We start from the raw sequence: 20,918 nt of genomic DNA, 5'->3' as shown, positions 1-20,918 counted from the left end.
AGTGGGGTTGGCGGAAATAGAGTGAATGGGTGTGGATTACTTTAATAATGTAATGTGATACTTTTGATCTCAGTGGGTTAATTCTGTTTTTTTCTTGCCCTCCGCCACCACAGGGAGGTCAGAGGTCAGGGTCAGCTACAGGACAGGGAGTGTGCTGCTCAAGGACACTTCAGCAAGGCGGGTGTTTGCTGACACAGAGGTTTGAAATGGGGTCAACTAATTGAAGGGCGGCCTCTCTAATCACTAAGCTATCCTACTGCCATCAGTTTAGTTAGCTATATAGCTTTTATGCCATTTGGAAAAGCACATACAGTAAGGTTGACACAAGAATTCTCCTATGGCAGCTGTTGCTTTAAATATGAAAGAAAACCCACAGTTAATAATGAATAAAATCACAAAGTCTTCACACCTGACATCGTATTAACAAGGGATGCGGGGTTAGGAACAGGAGGGGACGGGGAGGCGCGACAGGTTATGAGAGAAAATGAGATAACAGACGCGGGATGAAAGGAGGTGAGAGGAGGGAGAAATGGGAAAAGGAAAGTTGATTGATGGAGAAAGGGATGGATGGAGAGAGGGAGGAGCGGAGGGAGGAGGAGAGTTGTGTTTTGACCATCGCGGCTGTCATGTCGAGATGAGAAATCTCCGATGCCCCGTCATTTCCCATCGACTCGGTGTTATTTCACCGCCACCCTTGGGGAGTATTATATTGTTTTCACTCCAGCTCAAGGGCAACACGTCCAAACCCCTCATCCTCCCTCGTTCCTTCTCTTTGTCTCTCTCTCTCCTTCTATTTGTCTATTGCTAATGCTGCTATTTATTTTCCTTCTTTCCTTCTTTCTTTCTCTCGTCCCTTCTTTCTCTCCACAGTGACAGGGTTTCCTCAGCCAGCAGCAGCGTTGCGTCACTCTGACATTGAAACATTGATACAGCGACGGTATAATTAGAGCACACATATCGACTGTCTCCCGCCGCCAAATGTCTGCGTGTGTGAGAGTGTGTGTGTGTGTGTGTGTGTGTGTGTGTGTGTTTACACCGTGATGCATATTCAGACTTTGATGGCAGAGTCGTTTTGGCTGTTGTTACAGTTGTTCGGAGCAGTCTCGATGCGAAGTTAAGAGGGGGAGTGGGAGCTCAGACTCTCAAAGCTGGCATCTCAGTCAAGACTATTCAGTAAATACGATGAATCTGCTATACAGGTAGATGTCAGCTAAACAATCACACTCCATGGGCATTGCTAAGTGCCAGGTGATTACCAAGACATCTCACCACGGTGTTGTTGTGGTTATGGTGGGTGTCGTTACATAATTATTTTTGCTGCAACGACTACACAACAAAAGTCCACGATTCACAAATGTAAACAAAACTCGGAGAGGGCACTTCACCGCCTGCCAATCTCAATTTAATTAATATGTTTGCTCTCTAATGCGACCGTGACAACAGGAATTACTTTTGTCTCTCACAAGCAAAGGGAACAAGCGAAGTCACGTTGGAGAGAGTTGACAGTTGGTGTATTAGAATACCGGGCGTGCGTCCAGTGATGGCGGGGTGTTTCCAAAATATTTAGGAAGATGCAGGAAACGTATTGAATTTTCTGCGTGTCTCTCTCTCTCTCTCTCTCTCTCTCTCTCTCTCTCTGTGTGGGGGGTGTCTGGCCAAGTCAAGATGAATAACTGCAGCTTTTCAGCCCAAAAGGTGACAAACTAATAGTGAGATTGGTCTGAACATATATAGGCACTCCACCATGCAGCCTTGTCGCAACAACTTTGTGTGTGTGTGTGTGTGTGTGTGTGTGTGTGCGCGTGTTTGTCTGAGTGCAAGTGAGTGTATGCATTTATATGATGAAGTTAGATTTAGAGGCTTTTAGAGTGAAAGAATGAGAGAAACAGAGAAAGAGATGGTGAGGGAGTAAGAGTTGTAGAAGTCTAGCTCGGGGAAAGGAGTTTTTGTTCCTCTGTTGAATGAGAAAAAAAAAGTTTTTCTTTCATTGTCCTGGAAGTTTGTTCAGTATATTTGCTTTGCCATCCTCTGTCTGTGGTTGAATATTTGATATACTCAACAGTGAACTGTGCATATTTAGTTCATGTGTTGGCAATACAGTAACTTGACCAATCTCACTATAGGCCATGACTAATAAACACGCCTACCCATTTGAATGAGTCAAAATTGTGGTTCAAAATGATAAATGACTAATTTCTTTGTCTGTCATGTCATCATCATCAAGCTTGGTGGGATGTTGTTAAGCTGGAGTCAAGTCGGGCATTTCAAACTGATATGCCCCTCAGAGATACACTGACAGCTAAGACTCCTACCAAGTCAAAACACGCTTTGTGCTGTAATAATACAGCTGTCATGGAGAAGTGGTTTGAAAGGCAACATCTCCACCAGTGGCAGCACACTATATAAAAGTGGCAAAACACTATGTATACCCAAAACAAAAATCTAAAAGAACCAGAAAAAGAAAAACCAAGTGTTGATAAAGACACGAAAAAGGTGCTATGCATAGCATTTTCATCAATATATCTGTCAAATTAATTGTGATCGCAAATGAGACCATGGTCAAGACTATTGGTAGCCTCTATCTCAAACCTGTGGTACTGCTAGTGTTTCTCAAAATTAAGACCACATTCCCTTCTTGACCCCTTTCTCTTTCACTTTACCGAAGAAGATAAACATGTCGGAAGTGATTTCCGACTTTGTGCTTTTCGCTCATCCGCCATTGCGAGAAACTCCGAGCGCTTTAGCTCCGTTTGCAATGAAAGAACAGCGCCCTCTTCCTGTTTTGTGCCGTAAAGCGATCCAGCAGATTTCCACTAAAACCAGACGAGTGGCACACAATGGAAATGCAGCATAGAGGCTGGTAGAAACTTCCAACTTAACTAATGTCTCATAATTAATGTGGCATTGATGATAAAATGCTACACAGAGCGCCTGTAATCAAGACTTGCTCTCGTAAGTGTGCCTTGAGTCAGACTAACCTCCCGAAACATCATCAGCGCCCACCCAGGGTGAATGGAAGATGAGTGAGAGAGAGAGAGAGAGAGAAGTGAGTGAATGAGAGAGGGAGTGAGTGGGAGACAGAAAGCAACAGGGGAAGGAAGCGGATGAAAAGAAAGCAGTAAAACATCTCTTGTTTCATCTCTGTTTCTGCGCCTTGTTCACTTCTGCAGATGTGCGGCTGCGATAAGAGCCAGCAGGTAATTATGTGGTCTGGAAAGAAAAAAGGGATGGAGGGAGATAGATAGAGGGATAGGACAGGATGGTGGAGAAGGAGGAGGAGGAGGAGGAAGGGGAGAAATGACTGGGGAAAGAGGGATGGGTCTCCCTCTTGTTTAATCTGCGTGTCTGGGTTGTGCTTTCCTGTAGATGCGATGGTGTTTAGTGATAAGAACCGAGGTGATTACTGCGAGAGAGAGATTGAGAGGAAAGAGAGAGAAGGATAGCAGAGAGAGAGAAGGATAGAGAGAGAGAGAGAGATTGATGCTGCACTCATCTCCTTGCGCGGATCCGTCTCTGTCAAGTGAAATGACTCCATTGACTCCATTAAGACACAGCACCCGGAAACATTTGGTTGAGGCCCGGCAGAGTGAAATGGAGAAAAAAAATGAAAGAGATGGATGGAAAGAAGGGATGAAAAACAGGTCCATCTCTCTCTCTCTCTCTCTTGATCTCCCTCGTTTTACTTGCTGTTAATAATAAGAACCTGTAGGAAATGAATGTGGACGCTGCTGCAGGGAGGGGGAGAGAGAGAGGGAGAGAGAGAGAGAGAGAGAGAGAGAGAGACAGAGAGAGAGAGATGGGTTTCCCTGTTGTATCACATTAGCGTCTGTGCTGTCCTGCTCTGCAGATAAAATGATGAGAATATTGATAAAAAACGGTCCTGGAAACTGTTACTATGTTATTATGGAGACTGGTTAGCGAGGGATCATATGGAGGGAGAGAGATGGAGAACAAACAAGATCGAGAGAGAAGGAGAGCGAGAGAGAGATGGGTGGAGGCAGCATGGGATATGACAGATAAATAAGAATGAAAGAGATTTCTTATCTGAAGAGATAGAAGAGCGGGATAGATGTAGAGAGATACAGAGTGGATAGGAGTGATGGAAGAGAGGGATAGGAGATACATAGGCACATAGAGAGTGGTGAGAGAGAGAGAGAGAGAGAGAGTGTAATGATGCTTTTTGAGTAAAACCATATTTCTGATTAGTGAGGACAGTAACATCATTCCTTTGTTAATATGGTTAAAAAGGGATGATGGCCCAAAGTTTACCCATCAAATTAGATGCAAATTACGCTATTAATGACGCTTTAATTGATTAATGATTGTTTTCCAACATAATTAAGTCCTTGAGTACTATTTCTGAGCCACTCTTTTAACCCTAATTATTTTTTACTTGCCTCAAGTAACAGCCCGCTCAGCTCGGGTGGAAATATCTCAGTATTCTCCCCACCTCTGATGCACAGATATTAAAAGATGAGGAGGAAGCAGGAAGGTTGAAGGGCAGATTGCAACGAAATGAAGATGTGCAGAATAGCTGAGAAACGCAGAGACAGAGATGAATAACAACTAGATAGATAGATAGATAGATAGATTTTCCCTCATTTCATTTCCCCTTGCTATTTACTCTTTCTTACTCGTTCTCTTTCCAATGTTGCTATCAACTGACTTGCAAAATTTAACTGAACTAGTAATGTTACTGAACTGCTTTAGATTATATTGTTGTTGATATGAGTTTCAAGTTTTATTGTCACATCACAATTACGAGTATAAAAGCGAGTAAAATTCTGGTGTGCAGACTCCTGTACACTGCAGCATAAGTAATAGAAATAAAATAGAATAGAAAAATATGAAATAGTAAATGAACTCAGAAACTATGAAATATAAAATTGAAAAAAAGGTACATACATATGTACAAGGATAATAAATATCTGCAAAGAAAGTGAGAATATGAGATAGTGCAAATGGCAGTACAAGAACTGGGTGAATATCTACAGAATATATATATACAGTACTGTGCAAAAGTCTTAGGCACCCTAGCTTTTTTATATGAAATGCATCTTTGATGTTTATTTGTTTTCTGCATTAGTAAGTCAGTAGACTGCTCTTTATAGTACTTTTCTTTGATATGGATGGAGAAACTTATCATTTCATTATTTTTTTTTACATGTGCCTAAGACCTTTGCACAGTACTGTATATATATATATTGCTTGTTGATATTAATTAGATATTAATTAGACTACTATTAGTCAATGTTGCAGTCTTACCCCATTTGAAATACTATACTGCTTTGGTAACATAGGTGGGGTTTTTTTGGTTTTTTCCCCTGTCATGCCAATAAAGCATATTTGAATTTGAATTTGAATTAGATAGAGTTGAGGAAGTTGAGACAGTGGTGAGTTGGAGTACAGGAGGAGGAGGAATGACCAGCTACAGTACACAGACAGTGATAGTGCTTGCTGCTGTGTGCGCTCCAGCAAACAGCTACATGCTCGCAGTTGATTTTCTGTCAGGGCGACTTGGAGCCGGCGTCAATCTACAGCGGGACGAGACCATTACCGGGACCACTGGAGTGAAAATGGAACCCGCGTTGGACTGCATGTTCCCAAACTCCATGTAGGCTATAGGGACACACACACACACACAGAAGGTGTACACACCAGCAAGCGCAGAAACACACAACTTTGCGCTCAGCAACAGCAATTTGAAGCTGTTAGCAAAGCATTGTTCCACTGAATACACACAGTAATATATTCATACACCTTTTTAACCGACGCCTCCACCAAAACTCCCACAATCCCTCTAAACTACAAAGTCAAAAGTCACCCGGATCCTCATTAACAGCCCACACTCCTGCGTTTGAAAATAAACCTGTTTATTGATCACACTTTTTCTTCTTCCTTTGAAAGTTAAAGTGTAATATGGCGCCATGGTAACCTCAATATATGCCGGATGAAGGCAGTATGGGTCTGTAGATGTCTGGTAATTTGGGCAGTGTGGGTTTTGGTGACTGATGAAAATATGATATAAATACCATGCGACTAAAATCAGAAGGAGAAGTAGGACGATGAAGAGGAGGCATGACTTTTTGGACGCCGATATCATGCAACTAAATTCGTAACAAGTTCGCCGTGGCTTGATTTCGTACGCCTAAAAAAAGCAGGGCAGAAGAGAGGGAGCGGGAGGAGGAAGAATAGGAGGTGAAGTCCCACATTTTGGACACTGATTTCGTGCAGCTGCAGAGAAAGTAAAGAGGAGAAGCGGGCAAAGTTAAGAGAGCCGCTGTGATTTTGGCCAGTGATGTGCACTAAAAGCAGGAGGAGAGAGGGAGAGAGAGAGAAGGAGGATAGAATGCTGCCATTTTCCTCTGGAAGGTGAGAGGAAGAGGCCGGGGAAAAGAGGAGAACAAGGGAGAAAGAAAGCAGAAAATTATGCGAAATTAGGAAAGGGGAGGAAGAAGGAATAGGAGCAGAAGGTAGAGTGAGAGTAGAGGAGATGGTGGTGGGAGGGAAGAGGAAAAAGGAGAAAAACAAAGAAGTTGGAGTAAAGACTAAAAGGAGGCCAACCAGAATCGGTAGAGAGAGCCGAGGGAAGAGAATGAAGTGGAAGAGAAGGATGGAGAGGAGGATGAAGAAAGAGAAACAGGAGGAGAGGAGGGAGTAGGGGGATTAGTAGGCCTGACGCTGCAGCAACAGTTGAGCTGAGGAACTCTGCAGCAATCTGTCTCACTGTGCCTGTGCTGCACTGGAGTGTGGTGCGGAGTTCCAATCACAACACAGCTCATACCAAGGGACACACACACACACACACAAGAGTAGCAGCAGCTAATTACATTTACTCACGTTTTGTGTACTTACATACATACATTTTAAATCCCATCCATTAGTCCTGAGTACAAATTGTATGGGGTCTCCATATAAGCGTCAGAAACTGGACCATTGTAAATTGGGCAACTGTGCAGCCATTCACAGGGAAAAGTCAGTCAGCAAAGAAGAGAAGAGAAATCAGGCTTTGCTTTGTTTGCGCACTTTATTTTGAAATTTTGAATTTTTCCAATTCAAATAATCTAGTTTGAACTCTGTCCTCGTCCTTTTAGAATTGCATGGGAAAGATCACACCTATAAATGTTTGTAAAAAGTCAGTAACTTTTACTCTGAGTACATTTTAAATGAGATACTTCTTACTTTTCAGTAGATTAACAGCATTTAGTAACAGTAGGTTTGTTGGTTTGTTGTTGGCCAGTCTAATCCTAATTTACACACACCTGAGCAGGGTGTTAAACACAGTTTCCATATGTCAGCATCTGTTTGAAACCATAAGCACAGGTTTCACTCAGGGAGATACTGGGAAAACTGCACATTTCAAGCTTCGGAGGAGATGTAGTACTGCAGAATGTACACACACACAGGTACCTCTCATAGTGGTTGGTTTTCCTGTTTATCATGCAGCAATGCGCAATCAAACCTGCTCTCCTCCCTGCCTGTCTTTCTGTGTGTGTGTGTGTGTGTGTGTGTGTGTGTGAGTCACTGTCATTTTCCAATAGAGCGTCACTGAGCAGCAGAGTACACTCTGCCAGCTGACTGACATGGAGGGACAGAGAACCCGCCCAGTTCAGGAATTATGGGTAGACAGGAGAGGCTCATGAGTGTGTATGCGTGTGTGACAGAGCCTTGTGTATATGAGACAGAGAGAGAGAGAGAGAGAGAGAGAGAGAGAGAGGGACAGATACAACCATTCATTATTAAGCAACAAGTAAATGTCTAACTTGTTTGCTACCATTTTTTTTTAGTTTAGTTGCTTTCAAGTGCAGCCTGTTCCATATATGAAAATCTCTGGAACAGTTCCTAAAACTATATTATCTGAACAGGATTTCAACAAGGTGCATTGAATAAGGTCAAGACAACGACCACAATAAAGTTTCCTTCACAACAATGCAGATGTTTGGATACTGTGTATGGGTTAAAACCACAGAACCTGAATTGATATAATGGTCCTTCCACTTTTTGCCATGGTAATTTGGCTAGCACAGCATAAAATGGCAACTATGGAATTGTAAGGGTTAGTTTCTATGGTGAGACACACTTGCATGAGAACTGTGTGTCTGTTAGCAAACTGTCAAAACTCAACTGAAAGCTAACGTTAGCGACGAGGCTAACAATGCATTATCTGTAGAGACTGTAGCCTAGCTTAGTTCTCTTGGACATTGTATCCAATTCCGGCCACTCATTCCCAACCGAAAGCTAAGTGACGTAAATTCATACACATTTCAGAAGCTAGGTATCAAATTTCATAAATATCTATACACATTTAAGCATATAAACCACTAAGTTACGAACTTAGCTACGAACTAGAAGCGGGAAGCCTTAAATCCCACTTTGGGTGACAGTTACTTCATGTAGAGAATCGGTATTGGCTGATAAATGGAAAAATAAGAGCTTTGAGTACATAGCCTGCACTTCTTACAAGTATCTGTAACATTGTGAAGGTACAGGAAGGGTTAATAAAGGGTTAATATCGAGTATATGAATACACCGACATGGACGAAAGTAAGTGGATACGAATTTTGAATCTCAAAAATAGGTGCGCTATCATCCATTTGCAGGGACTGGAAGAAAATCAATTACAAGTTAAGGTAAAAGCGATATTAAACTTTAAAAAAAGATGGAGGATTGTTAATTTATGAGAAACAGTACAGGATGAAATATATTGGTATATGATTGTGATTTTCTGGTCATATGCTGTCCGGAATTGGATACCCTGATGTTAACTCTTCAAATCAACATTAGCATGTTAGCAATCCATGGCAGCAACAGAGAAGCTCCTTCGGTTCTTGCTGTAAAACCTCTCACCTCAGCAACCTGTTGTAAGTTGGTTTATACAGAAGCTAGTCCAACGGTTCACATAAAAATGGCCGCCTCTCTGACCATCCTGGAACTTGTTTTGAATGGGAACGACTGTTCTATCCATTCAAGTTCTGTGGTTAAAACCTTGTATCCCCAACCAAAGTCCTGAACTGTTCGGCTGCAAATATTCATATTCATGATGAAAATATTAATCATGAATATGAATTAAACCAACACGTGTCCATCAACGTATTGTGCAACCCAAAATAACATGATAACCTCAAACTCCATAACAACCTTGCTTCCTCTCCAGTTTAGCACCCCCTCTCTCTCCCTCCTCCCCGTTCACCTTCTCCTAAATACGCATATCGGAGCTAATAAAAGGCATAAACAATAATTCCTTGTTGATTTGAGTTGACTGCGCGCTGCGGGGAGGGCGCACGGGTCTATTTTTTTCTCCCCCGCTCAGCATCAAAGAGTTTATTTTGGGGTTCAGATTAAGTGTGGAGGAAGTTAGCTTAACAAGGCGAGAGAGCCTCACTGTTTCTCTAATAAACACAGTCAAGCTCTCGTTAATGCGAGGTGAGAATAGCAGCATGTCTAACAATAGAGGTGAAAGCAGCGGAGCCTGGAGACACGTTTCGAATCGACGACGCGTTGCTTCGTACCCAGGCACTGCGGCACGGCGGCACATGCGTTTGATCTGTTGTCACGTCATTTGCTACGTTTCTTCATTTGCTATTATGCTAGAGGATTTTTTTTTTATCACTTTCCTGGATGTCAGTGGACAGCATGTCTGGTGGAAAAAGGAGACTAAATCTCTCATTTGGGCCCCAAATTGAAAAAGTCTAACTGATTAGGCTACATGATGATTTTGCCTTAATAACTAGGTGATGGAATTACAGTAAAGGATATGCCCCCCCTTTCCTCCATGCCTGCACAAACACACACACACACACACACACAGACACACACACACAGAAAGCAAAAAAACAACAACTTTGATTTGCACACGCACAGCTCCCAACAAAGTTACTGAATTCCCTGACCACTACTGTCTCTGTCACCTTTTAAAAAGCTGAACCCTGTGCACATGTTTATCTCTGGGTTCTAAACACCTGTCACAGACGATGATGAAAAGCGCCGCCGCAGCTGAACAATAAAGGAAATAGAAAGGGCTGTTGATGAAAAACAATACAATAAAGGAATAGAACGGTTGATGGAAGTGGTTGTTTAAATCCCCGGTGGGTCGTTCAATTGCCTGTGCCCTTGAACGCGCCGCTCTTCCCCGGAATAACTTATGATAAGTGGTACAATGCTGTTTAAGTCCAAATGAAATGGTCAGTGTGTGTGTGTGTGTGTGTGTGTGTGTGTGTGTGTGTGTGTGTGTGTGGATAGATATTTCTAGGTTTGAGTACAGAGTGGTTACTACTCCCACTGGGGTTATACAAAAAGCAAATACAACAAATACAAAAAACAAGAGCCATAATCACCATGATATATCAAACATAATCAGTTATGCTAATGAGATAATTGCTTAAGCTAATTAATGCATTAGCAAATATTTCTATGTCAACATGTTTCACATAACACATGGGTGCTGTTAGTAACTCTCACAGCATCTTGTGTATCTTAAAACATTAACGAGTTACGGTAGTTTCAGGAAAATCACTTTTTTCCTCATTAATATGCAAATTTAGGAACGTTTTAAATGATTGGAGTAACACTGATTCATTTGTTTGCGTGGTGGTTAGGTGACATCAAAAGCATGTTTAGACCACAAAGGTGACTCATATTGCACAATGTTTGGAGGAATAAAATGGACAACAGGTACAAGTCTGATTCCAATTATTTTAATCATTTGTAATCACTGCCAAAGGTGATTGTGCTTTGTGCTCTGCAGAGTTTCAGCAAAACAAAATAGTGTGAGGCAGGCTTTTACATAATTTGTTTTATTTTGTTCTCGCTGTGCCTGTGTGGCGCTTACCCCGCTAACGCTGTTATTAATTCATGTCAGGCATTTTTATTATTTATGCTGTTGGCTGTTATTTGTTATTGTTTTAGCTGTGGTAGCTGTGTTTTGAATAATGCTATACAAATTAAGTTTATAAAGGTTGATGGGCCAAATTTAGTTGGGCCTCTTTTGGCCCCCCCCACCTCATTGGCACCAGTACAGATTGTTACAGCCTGGGCTATTGCTCTAAACAGAGAAACACACTTAAAGTAGGAAAAACACACTTGTGGATTCTGGTTTGTGTTTTTGTTACACTCTTAGAAATAACGTACAGTGATTCACTGGTGCCCCACTGACAAATGGTACAAGTCTGTACTTTTTTTCTGACAGTATACCTTGTCAAGATGTTAGCCATGTTGACTTATATCTGGCTGTCTCTACTTTAAACAGACTGCAAAATAGGAGGAACAAATACCTTTGTAATGCTAAAGTTTGGTGGAGATGTTATCCCCTTCATGCCCCTTGCCCTTGTGCTCTCCCTTTCTCTCCCTCTGTGTCCAGTCTCCACCTCCAATGTAGCCCCCCGCCCGTGATACTGTGTGTTGACTTAGCATTAATTGCAAAAAAAAAAAACTTGATTTGGAACATTAATAATTCCCAAAGCCAAATCAACGTATCAAAGGATATGATACATTTTTAATATGGCTTTGCGGCAGTTTCCACACAACAGCAGCAGCAGCAGCAGCAGCAGCAGCAGCAGTGTGTCTTGAAGAGACTGTGAGCAAAACAAAAACACAAACAGCCACTTGGGAGATGAGGAGCGGTGCGATGGAGGGGACGCAAGAGGCATAGTACAGTTCACATATGAGGTGTGTGTGTGTGTGTGTGTTTTGTGCCATACATCATCGCACCGCCGCCTGCTTTGATTGCCTGACCCAGGGTTTTGGTGTATTACCACCTTAACGGCTGTGCGGCTGGATTTATTTGTTGAGTACACACCAGGGGCACAAACACACACACACACATGCATGCATGCATACACCCAGATTCACACACTTTCCCCATGGCGGCTGTGTGAAAGTGAAGGGTCTCGCTGTCAAATGTATATAGGTCAAGAATAAATTTGAAAGTGCTGTGCTTATGCATAAATATGATAAACAATTCCACAAGCGCTTATCCGTTACCCACAGAAAAACAAAGTAGCCTCAAAGTGTGCTGCTTCTCACAAGCAAACACAGGCAGCAAGCAATAATCATCTCACTCCCAATGGAATTTTTGTCTTTTGGTCATATTGTATTTTACATTTACATTTTAGGTAATTAGCTGATGCTGTTATCCAGAAAAACGTACAATGAGTGCAATAGAATAAACCAAAAGTAAGGAGTGTGAGGGTCAGAGCCAGCGTGCCCAGACAATATTCCTTGACCCTAGAATGAATATGTAAGGCAGAAGTCCTAGGAAAAGAAATAAGAAGTAAGGAGAAAAGCAGAATAGATTTATTCTTTACTTCGAGATAAGCGAGTAGAAGAGGAAGATAATATGGACAGAGGGGATGAGTGGAGGGGAAAGAGGGACGTGAGGCACCTCTTGAAGAGCTGAGTTTTCAGTGGAGTGGGACGATCATTTCACCACTTCACAGGCGTTTAAAATCAAATAATATATCGCTTTCATGAAGCTGCATTATAGGGGATTTATTTTTCGAGGAGTTGTGGGTGGCAAGGGCAAGAGATATCCACAGAGATGATGAAATACATCCACTTGATGAAGGACGACACATCCTGTGTTATTTTTCAAGTCAGCATGTGTCAAAGCCAAAGCATTTTGGTTTCAATGGCCATTGTTTTTAACACATATTTAACACAGGTTCAATTAAATACTAGTGTACGCTTCGAATCCTGTAGTGTGCGTGCAATGATCTGATCACAGCATGCCTTGCATTTAATGCAGCTAGCAACCAATCAATAGCCTGATTTCCACAACAAAGCCAAAGAGGGCTAGACAGACATCAGTCATTATCTATCTATCCATCCATCCATATACTTGCTGCTTATCAGGGACAGGGTTACGGTGGCAAAAAGGCAAGCAGAGCAGCCCAGATTGAACGGTAAATCGAGAGCTTTGCTTTGTGGCTCAGCAGTCTCTTTATCACCATGGGCCAACGACACCAGCATTACTGCAGCCACTGCACCACACAATCCCTTTGATCCTCACTCATGAATACCAAGATACCTGAACTCCTCCATTTAGGACAGTCGCACACTCCCCGCCTGAACTGGACAAGCCACCTTTTTCTGGGCAAAAACCATGGTGTCAGATTTGGAGGTGCGTACCCTCATCCCGACCACGTCATACTCAGCTGCACACTACTCCAGTACACATCAGACATGCCACTGTCCGATGATGCAAAAAAGGATGACATCATCCGCAAACATCCACCCTAATGTCACCAAACTGGACACCCTCCAGACCTTGGCTGCGCCTTGATTTCCATTCCATGAACACAAACAGGAAAGGGGATTCCTGCTAGGTGCACCTCGTTGGAATCCAACGCCCTCCTTGAACGTGCTTGACTTAAAACCAAGAATGCAAACACAGTTCTTGCTCTCAATGTACAGGAGCTGAATGGCTCACAGCAGTGGCCCTGGTACCCCATAGTCCTACAACACCTCCCTCAGGATACCTCCAGGAACACGTTTATAGGCCTTTTCCAAATCTACAGCACACAGACAGGATTAGCAAACTCCCCTCAAGTATCTGTGAGAAGGCAAAAGCTGGTTCCCCATTCCACTACCGGGACAGAATCTGTCAACAATCAGTCGGAGTCTCACCTTGGCATAGGCTTTCCAAGGGAGACTTAGCAGCGTGATCCCTTGATAGTAAGAATACACCCTCCAGTCCTTCCTTTTAATGCTTGGGACCAGAAACTCACTGACTGTCAGTCAGTCCAAAAGCACTGTTTCTGAACTCCATGCAATATTGAAGGGAAGTGTCAACCAAAACACCCCGATCCAGAGTCTTCAGTATTTCAGCATGGATCTGATTCACCCCTGGTACCTTGCCACTATGGAGCTTTCTAGCCATTGCGATGACCTCTGCCTCAAATTGTTCCCCTTACACCTCACTACACATTTGGGTTTACCAGGTCAGTCAGTCCAGCAGGGAAGTACCAGAAGTAACACATTTCCTTATAGATGGACAATTAAGTCTGTACTGTGTTGTATTGTATTCTTTTGTATTCTATTATATTCTAAAATTCTCAGCCCAGTCCCACACCAATTTAACCACAACAGTAAAGACTGCAATTGCAATGCAAAGGCGTTCTTCAGAAGAAGCCGACACGAGAGCAAATGTCCTTTGAATAACTTTTCAAAGACTTGCTCAGAGAGAGTCATTATCAATGCACCCTGGCCACCAAGCTAGCCAGCCATCCATAGCTCTCAATGGCAAATCAGCAGAATTACAACAGCTCAGCCCTCCACTCATCGCTGCCTCCTTCCCCCTGTCCCCTCTTCCCTCCTTTCCTCCCTCCCTCCTTCTATTCCCTCCCTTCCTCATGCTCCAGTGGATTGTCCTTTCGCAGGCTCCTTTATCATTGGGCTCAGTCGCATCAATGCAGCGGTTAGCTCATTGTCTCTGCCTCGTCTCACTCTCTGTCTGTCTCTCACTCTGTCTCACTCTCTCTCACTCTCTCTCCTACTGTACCAAGCATGAAAGAACAATATGGTTCAGCAGCCTCTCATGATTCACTTTCTTTCCCCAGCGTAACCCTCTTCCATCCCCCTTCCCTCTCTTTCTCTGTCTTTCTCTTCATTTCTCTCACGTTCTCACTCACTTTCTCTCCTTCTGTCTCTCTCTCTCTTTCTCTCTCTCTCTTTCCCTTTGTCACTGACAGCGCCTTTTTTACATTAAAGTCAAATAGGAGCGGCTGGCGGACAGAAAGGCACTGCCGGTCTACCGATTTTTTAATAGAGCAGAGCACTTTCTAAAGTTGAGAAAACTTCAACTTTTAGAGGAACGCTCATATGTATATTTTTTTCTGAGCCGACTAATCAGAAGAGGCCGGGGTCACGGTACGTAGGCAGCTGACAGTTTAGGACAACAACAGCCAACAGAATAAAAATGGAGAAAGCAGCAGTGGAAAAGTTGGCAACAAAGGGAGAACGGTGGTGAAACAGAAGGGAAGAGGGAGAGAGAGAGCCAGAAAGAGAGAATGCAAGAGAGATAGAGTTGCAGTTACAAACAGCCTCAGTGTTCTGCTTTGGGCTTTCATTTCTTTGACAATAGTATTACAACTATTCCTCCAATATTTCTACTCATTTCCCCAGTAGGACAAAAAGAAACCTCTCTCTTGTTTTCCCCCCCTTAAAGGTTTGAATTTGTCTTGCTCGCTTTCTGGTAAGCAATCCGAATGTACTTAAAGGAATAACATTTTGAATCTTGGTTATTTTTTCAGCCAGGCACTTGTTACATGCAACAAAGTCTTTGCAACAAAGCATTTGTCCTTCGTTTACCTTAAAATAGCATGTTGGCATTGTTAGGATTGGTCATGGAAACATTGCAGGTAGTGGTTGCCCTTGGTTTCAGAGAGGACTGTTAATAATACATGATACCTTATTCATCCCTGTAGGGAAACTCTCTTTTCACTAGCCTCCCTCCAGAGAGGTCAGAGTGAACGGTCCAGCAGGTAGAGATTCAGTGTCACGCTCAAGGCCACTTCAGCGGGATGGATGCTTGCCAACATGGGGCTTGAACCCAGGTCCCCTGATTAAAGGCATCCAAGTGTCAACATTAGGGAACTAGACAAATGTTGACCTTTTATGACCCGTGTCTGATGAAGACAAATTACCAACTAAAATTCAAGTCAAGTGTCGAATAATCCTTTGATGAAAGGATTAATATGTGCCAAGAACTGTCTGCTTTCATTGTGTTATGGTTGGCTCAGTGCATCATTGCTGCTCCACATTAATGTGTGTTGATGTCCACTACCATCCTCCTCTTCCTCCTCACCTCCCCCCCACAACGCTCCTCCTCTTCCACCTCCTCTCCTTCTCCTCATCCTCCCCCCGGAAGGCTGAGAGGAGATCCGGTAATGACAGGATTTTAAAGGAGCCCCCATGGTCTGACTCTTAACACCCGATAGGCTGGCCCGTCACATCTCTCTCTCTCTCTCTCTCTCTCTCCCTCTCACACACACACACACACAAACACACAGCCCTGTTCCCTGTACTAGAATTAGCCGTTGGCTGTACTCCAGTCAGATCCGCTCAATATTCCACCCCTCCAAAAACCACCCTCTCCTCTTCTCACCCTCTCCTCTTCTCACTGGGGGCCGAACACTGCCACAGTCATAGTTATTAGTCACAGCCTGGCCCGTCACTGTGAAACGGCTAAACCCATACAGAAATAACAGCAACATAAAATAGAATGCCGCTGTAAAAAATCGTACCCCCAGAATAGGTGATAAACCTGACATCCGTCCTTTGAAATCTCCATCCAACACACCCTGACCTCCATCCATTCCCCAATCTCTCTCTCTCTCTCCCTCTCTGCATCACTCCGTCCATCGCTCCCTCATGGTTGCACACAGACTTCACACCCATTATCACCTCAGTGTGATTCAGCCACTTGATTCATTACCCAGCTGGTGACCTCCTTGCACATGTGCAGAAATACAGACAGGCACACACAAATACACACACACACACACACATGCATACACACACATTCACTCATGCATATACTCACACAAATGCATGTACATGTATAAACACACACTTACACGCACACTACTCTACTATACAAGCTAGCTTCCAGACCAAATTTCAGATTTTCAGATCTGATTTCAGATTATTATTTACTCATTATGTATTAGATTGATAGGGGAATTTAATATTTTATATAGCCTTCCAGACCCTCATTCCTGATATGTTTACAGTTGACCTGAAAAACGACAATATAATATGAAACAGGCAGTCTATAATTCTGCAAGAAAAGGAAAAGCATTTGTTTTGGATTTGTTATGAACAATAATTACTGTAATTGCTACTTTCAGTCTGTCTTAAAATTAGCTTTTTATTCTCATCCTTTAAATGAGCTGCTTGGTTCTTCCTCTGATTTGGATTCCATCTTCTTTTGCTTCACAGAAAATCAGAAAATCATTATCCATCCATCTACCCATCCATCCATCCATCCATCCATCCATCCATCTATCCATCCAAGGCAAATATCCTTACATATACACTATAAATTCATCAACATCATCATGATCATGGCCACTGATGTCATCATCATCGTCTTCTTCTATTTTCCTGCCAATCATAATTGCTGTCTTTATCCACTCATAATCATCTCTCCCTTTTGCACCCCCATCCATCCATCCATCCATCCATCCATTCATCCATTCATCCATCCATCCACCAATCCGCCCCTCCCCTCCCCTTCTCCTTCCCTACCTGGAGTTGGTCATGTCAGTTTGTCCGCCCTGACTCTTCTCCAGCCCCAGCTTGGTGAAAATCCCGACCAGCACCATGATGGCCACCACTCCACAGATAATATACACAATCATGTGGGTCCGGTCCCGGTCTGGCTCCTCCTGGACCTCTGTGACGGGTGCCGCCGGCTTCCCGGTATTGGCCCAGACGGGTGTGTCGTAGTTGGAACAGGAGGTCTGGTCCAGACTGTGAACTTTGAACTGGCAGCAGAAGCGGTAGAAGCAGGAACCGCAGCAGAACATGTAGATGCCTGCGTTGCAGTTGAAGGGCGGGTCCCACTGGCCCATGACGTCATAGTAACCCCAGCAACGGCTACCGATGGACGGAACCGTTTGGTCCTCCGCGTCCGGTGTGGGCGTGGCCAGCGCCGCCTCCGGGGGGATAGAGGGCGCTGTTGTCTGGTTGATGTTGGTGCTGGGGATCTGGGCCAAGGCCCGTCCTGATGGCCGAGAGTTCTGTCCACCCAGCGTGGTCAAACCCAGGAGAACGGCCAGAGAGAAGCTCACCAAGAGAGGGTGCACGTAGGTGGCCATCTTGGATTTTATGTTATGATAGGGACTGTGCTTACTCTGATGTCTTCAGTTGTTTCAAAGTCTGTATGTAATCATTGATGAAAGGTCCTTGGTTTCAGAAAAAAACAGAAAATGTAATGCCTTCTTCTCAAAAATATGGCCACAGAAAATCTGTGCCTTTTAGGTCTTTGACACAATCAAGATTTCAGAGGGAGAGGAGTCTTGATAAAAAAGAAGGGCTTTCAGATTAGCCTATATTCGTGGATGGGAGTGCCTGGAAGAAAAATAAAGAGCATTCAATTACCATTGTGGGAGTTATTAGAGCGCACAGTTACAGGAGGCTCTCTGCGAGCCACGCAGGAGCAAATTGCCGTCAAGGGGCAAGGGAACAAGTGAGTGAGACAAATCAATCTCCCATCTCAACATGCTCCTAACTGCAGTGAATGAGTCCCTGGTGAGCAAGCACTCACATGCACAGACATACCACAGACCCTGGCAATGTTTGTGTTTGCGTGTGCATGTGTGTGTCAGAACAAATAAATATTCAAAAACTCAAAATGTAGCAAATGTCACCTTTTTACAAGCCTTATGACGTCAGCAGACAGCAGAGGCGGCGGTAGACAAATCCAAATCCAGTGGTTTGGAGGGGATCCAGCCTAGGAGGGTGTGTTACCTACGAATGAACTTGCCTCTGGCATATGTAGCCATAAACTCCCCCGCTGAGTGGATGTATAATCCGTGAAAGTGAGGATTTTGGGTTCCTGACAGCGCGAGCAGAGAAGGCAAGGCAGATTCCTCTCAAACGCACAAACAGATAGTCACGGGCTCCCACAAGAAAGGCTTTTCACTCAGGAGAGGGAACTCGTATTCCTGAGTTGGATGAGGACTCTCCTGTTGGGGGCCGGAGTACAATCGGGTTCTGATGTCCAGGGAAACTCTGGTGGTAATCCACTGGTGGTAATCTGTAAAGTGAGAGAGTTGACTGTCTCCTCCACTTTTCCCTTTCCAGCTTAACTCGCCTTGATCATCCTCCTGCTCTCCGTTTCACTGTCCGAATGAAGCTTTTTTATTTTTGTGGTGGGCATCTTCTCGCTGACCACCTTGGTCCACCTTGGTGATCGGTACTCCCCCCACAAGACGTGTAGCTCAAGTCTCTCAGTCCTCGATACAATTGATATTATCAGATATTCAGTTATTAAACAGATTGTGTCAGATTTTTCCCTCCTATTTCCAGCCAAAGCCCCGATGGATAACAACAGTTGTTCAATATTTAAAACATTATTCCAGGCTCTCGTCAAGCTGAATGGAATCCCATGCTGATGACGGTCCCTCTTGCACCTGAGGCAATCTTCTCTCTCTCTCTCTTACACACACACTCTCACACACACACACACACTCACAGCTCAAATCCACTGGTGACAGTGCTCCGTCAATGTCAGCCTGGGCTAATAGGTTTTAAGCGACAGACACGAGTCCAATCGCTTTCTGTGTGCAGGCTCCTGTGGTTTGGCTCTCTGTGTTCCACTCCACTCCCAACCCTGCCTGTCCCTGGGTCCCGGGGTCTCTGATAGACCCAGACCACCGGTGGGTTATACTGTATGGCACTCTGCTGACGTCTGAGCGCCACAGGAGTCCTGTCCTACAAGTGCTGAGGCTCGGGGGAGACGAGCGAGAGAAAGAGAGAGAGAGAGAGAGAGAGGGGAGGGCTGATGTTGTGATGTTGAATCTCTAAAGCGCAGCAGAAGGGGGAGAAGAGTCTTTTAGCGTTGCTGCATGCAGTTCTCAAGAGAAGCTGTAAAAAGAGACGCTGGGATTACTTGACCAGATTGGAGCGTCCCACTTAACGGATCATTTTGTTGCTTTTGCTTTTGGCTCGGTTCTCGATTCTCTTTGTTTACAGCGTCGCCCTCTCTCCTCTCTTTTGCTTTGGTATTCCTGCCTCTTTCTTTCTTTCTTTCTGTCTCCCTCAACTTACCTCACTCTCTCTGTGCCTCTCTGTCAGCCCCAGCTGGGCAGGGGGGCTTTGCCGTTGCTGAGGAATATCAGTGAGGCATCAGAGAGCCCTGTGGAATGCCCTCTGGACCTTCAGCAGCACACTTGTACAAGGAGAAGGAATGATACTCCCCAGCCCATGCGGAGGACAAGTGGAGATGCGACAACCGGGGGCAGATCAAAAAAAAATTATCCTGTTTTCAAAAGAAGCCTCCTTCAAAATACAGGACTGCAGCAGAACCTCTTTGTGCTGTTGTTGTTGTTACTGTTTCAAATACTGAGTCAATTTTGCAAAATTTCCATTTGCATCAATGCATTTTTTTTTTTGTCTTTTTTTTTTCTCCACTGAGCAAAAAAAAAATCTCAAAGCATTAATATGCAACAGTTTTGAGCAAACGCTGCATATTAAAGCGGACCTTCCGAATTTGTTATGCAATGGACTCTTTTCTTTTCTGTCAACACAGTCCTTGTCCGGCTGCAGCTTCTCTGAAAACAGGCATAATTTGATATATATGTATAGGAATTTTAGATATATATCATATGTATGTGTTTTCACTGGTGGTCTGCTTTGTGGGATGCTCCAAACAGAAGTGGGAAGAGAGGAGAAGAAGAAGCAGAAGCAGTAGGATGTTTGCTTTTTTTTTTTTCTTTTTTTTTTCTTTTTTTTTTTTTTTATTCCATCCTCCCCCTTTGTTGTTGTGGCTTCTTCATCAGTGTGTATTCCCGTATTTCCTCATCGCTCTGCTCGGTGCGTCTGTATCCCGTCCGGTGCTGATGCTGCCGCCGCGCTGCTGTTCTCTGGCAGGACTGGACGACAATGTCTCACACACACACTCTCTCCCTCACTCCTCCCTCTCCCGCTCACTCCTCCCTCTCTCTCTCTCTCTCTCTCTCTCACTCACTCCTCCCCTCTCTCTCTCTCTCTCTCTCTTTCACACACACACACACACAGAGACCCGCTCGCTCTTTTGTGAGCGAACGAGCGCACCTCTCATTTGCTGACTCTCCCCTTCACTCTCTCTCTCTCTCTCTCTCTCTTTCTTTCTCCATGTGTCACTGACACCCTCCTCTTGCAGCTTTGTCCCGCGTTTTTTTTTTGTTTTTTTTTTTGTTTTGTTTGGGTTTTTT

The 20,918-nt window shown here is 43.9% G+C and overlaps 1 protein-coding gene across 1 annotated transcript in view; it reads right to left on the bottom strand.

Moving 5' to 3' along the window:
• Nucleotides 1-17,819, bottom strand: part of LOC139643707 (protein shisa-8) — a 97,722-nt gene extending 79,903 nt beyond the window's left edge. The window contains exon 1 of the mRNA XM_071518939.1: nt 17,248-17,819. Coding sequence (XP_071375040.1) covers nt 17,248-17,819 — 572 coding nt within the window. The remainder of the gene's footprint in view (nt 1-17,247) is intronic.
• Nucleotides 17,820-20,918: the final 3,099 nt, after the last annotated feature.

Source organism: Centroberyx affinis, unplaced genomic scaffold (genome assembly GCF_046629955.1).
Source record: "Centroberyx affinis isolate AG114_WGS23_722 - 3 ecotype Tasmania unplaced genomic scaffold, CSIRO-AGI_Caff_v1 ptg000645l_1, whole genome shotgun sequence".
In the NCBI taxonomy this organism is placed as follows: domain Eukaryota; kingdom Metazoa; phylum Chordata; class Actinopteri; order Beryciformes; family Berycidae; genus Centroberyx; species Centroberyx affinis.
The sequence above is the reverse complement of the archived record's forward strand: the minus strand, read 5'-3'. Positions and strand labels throughout refer to the sequence as shown.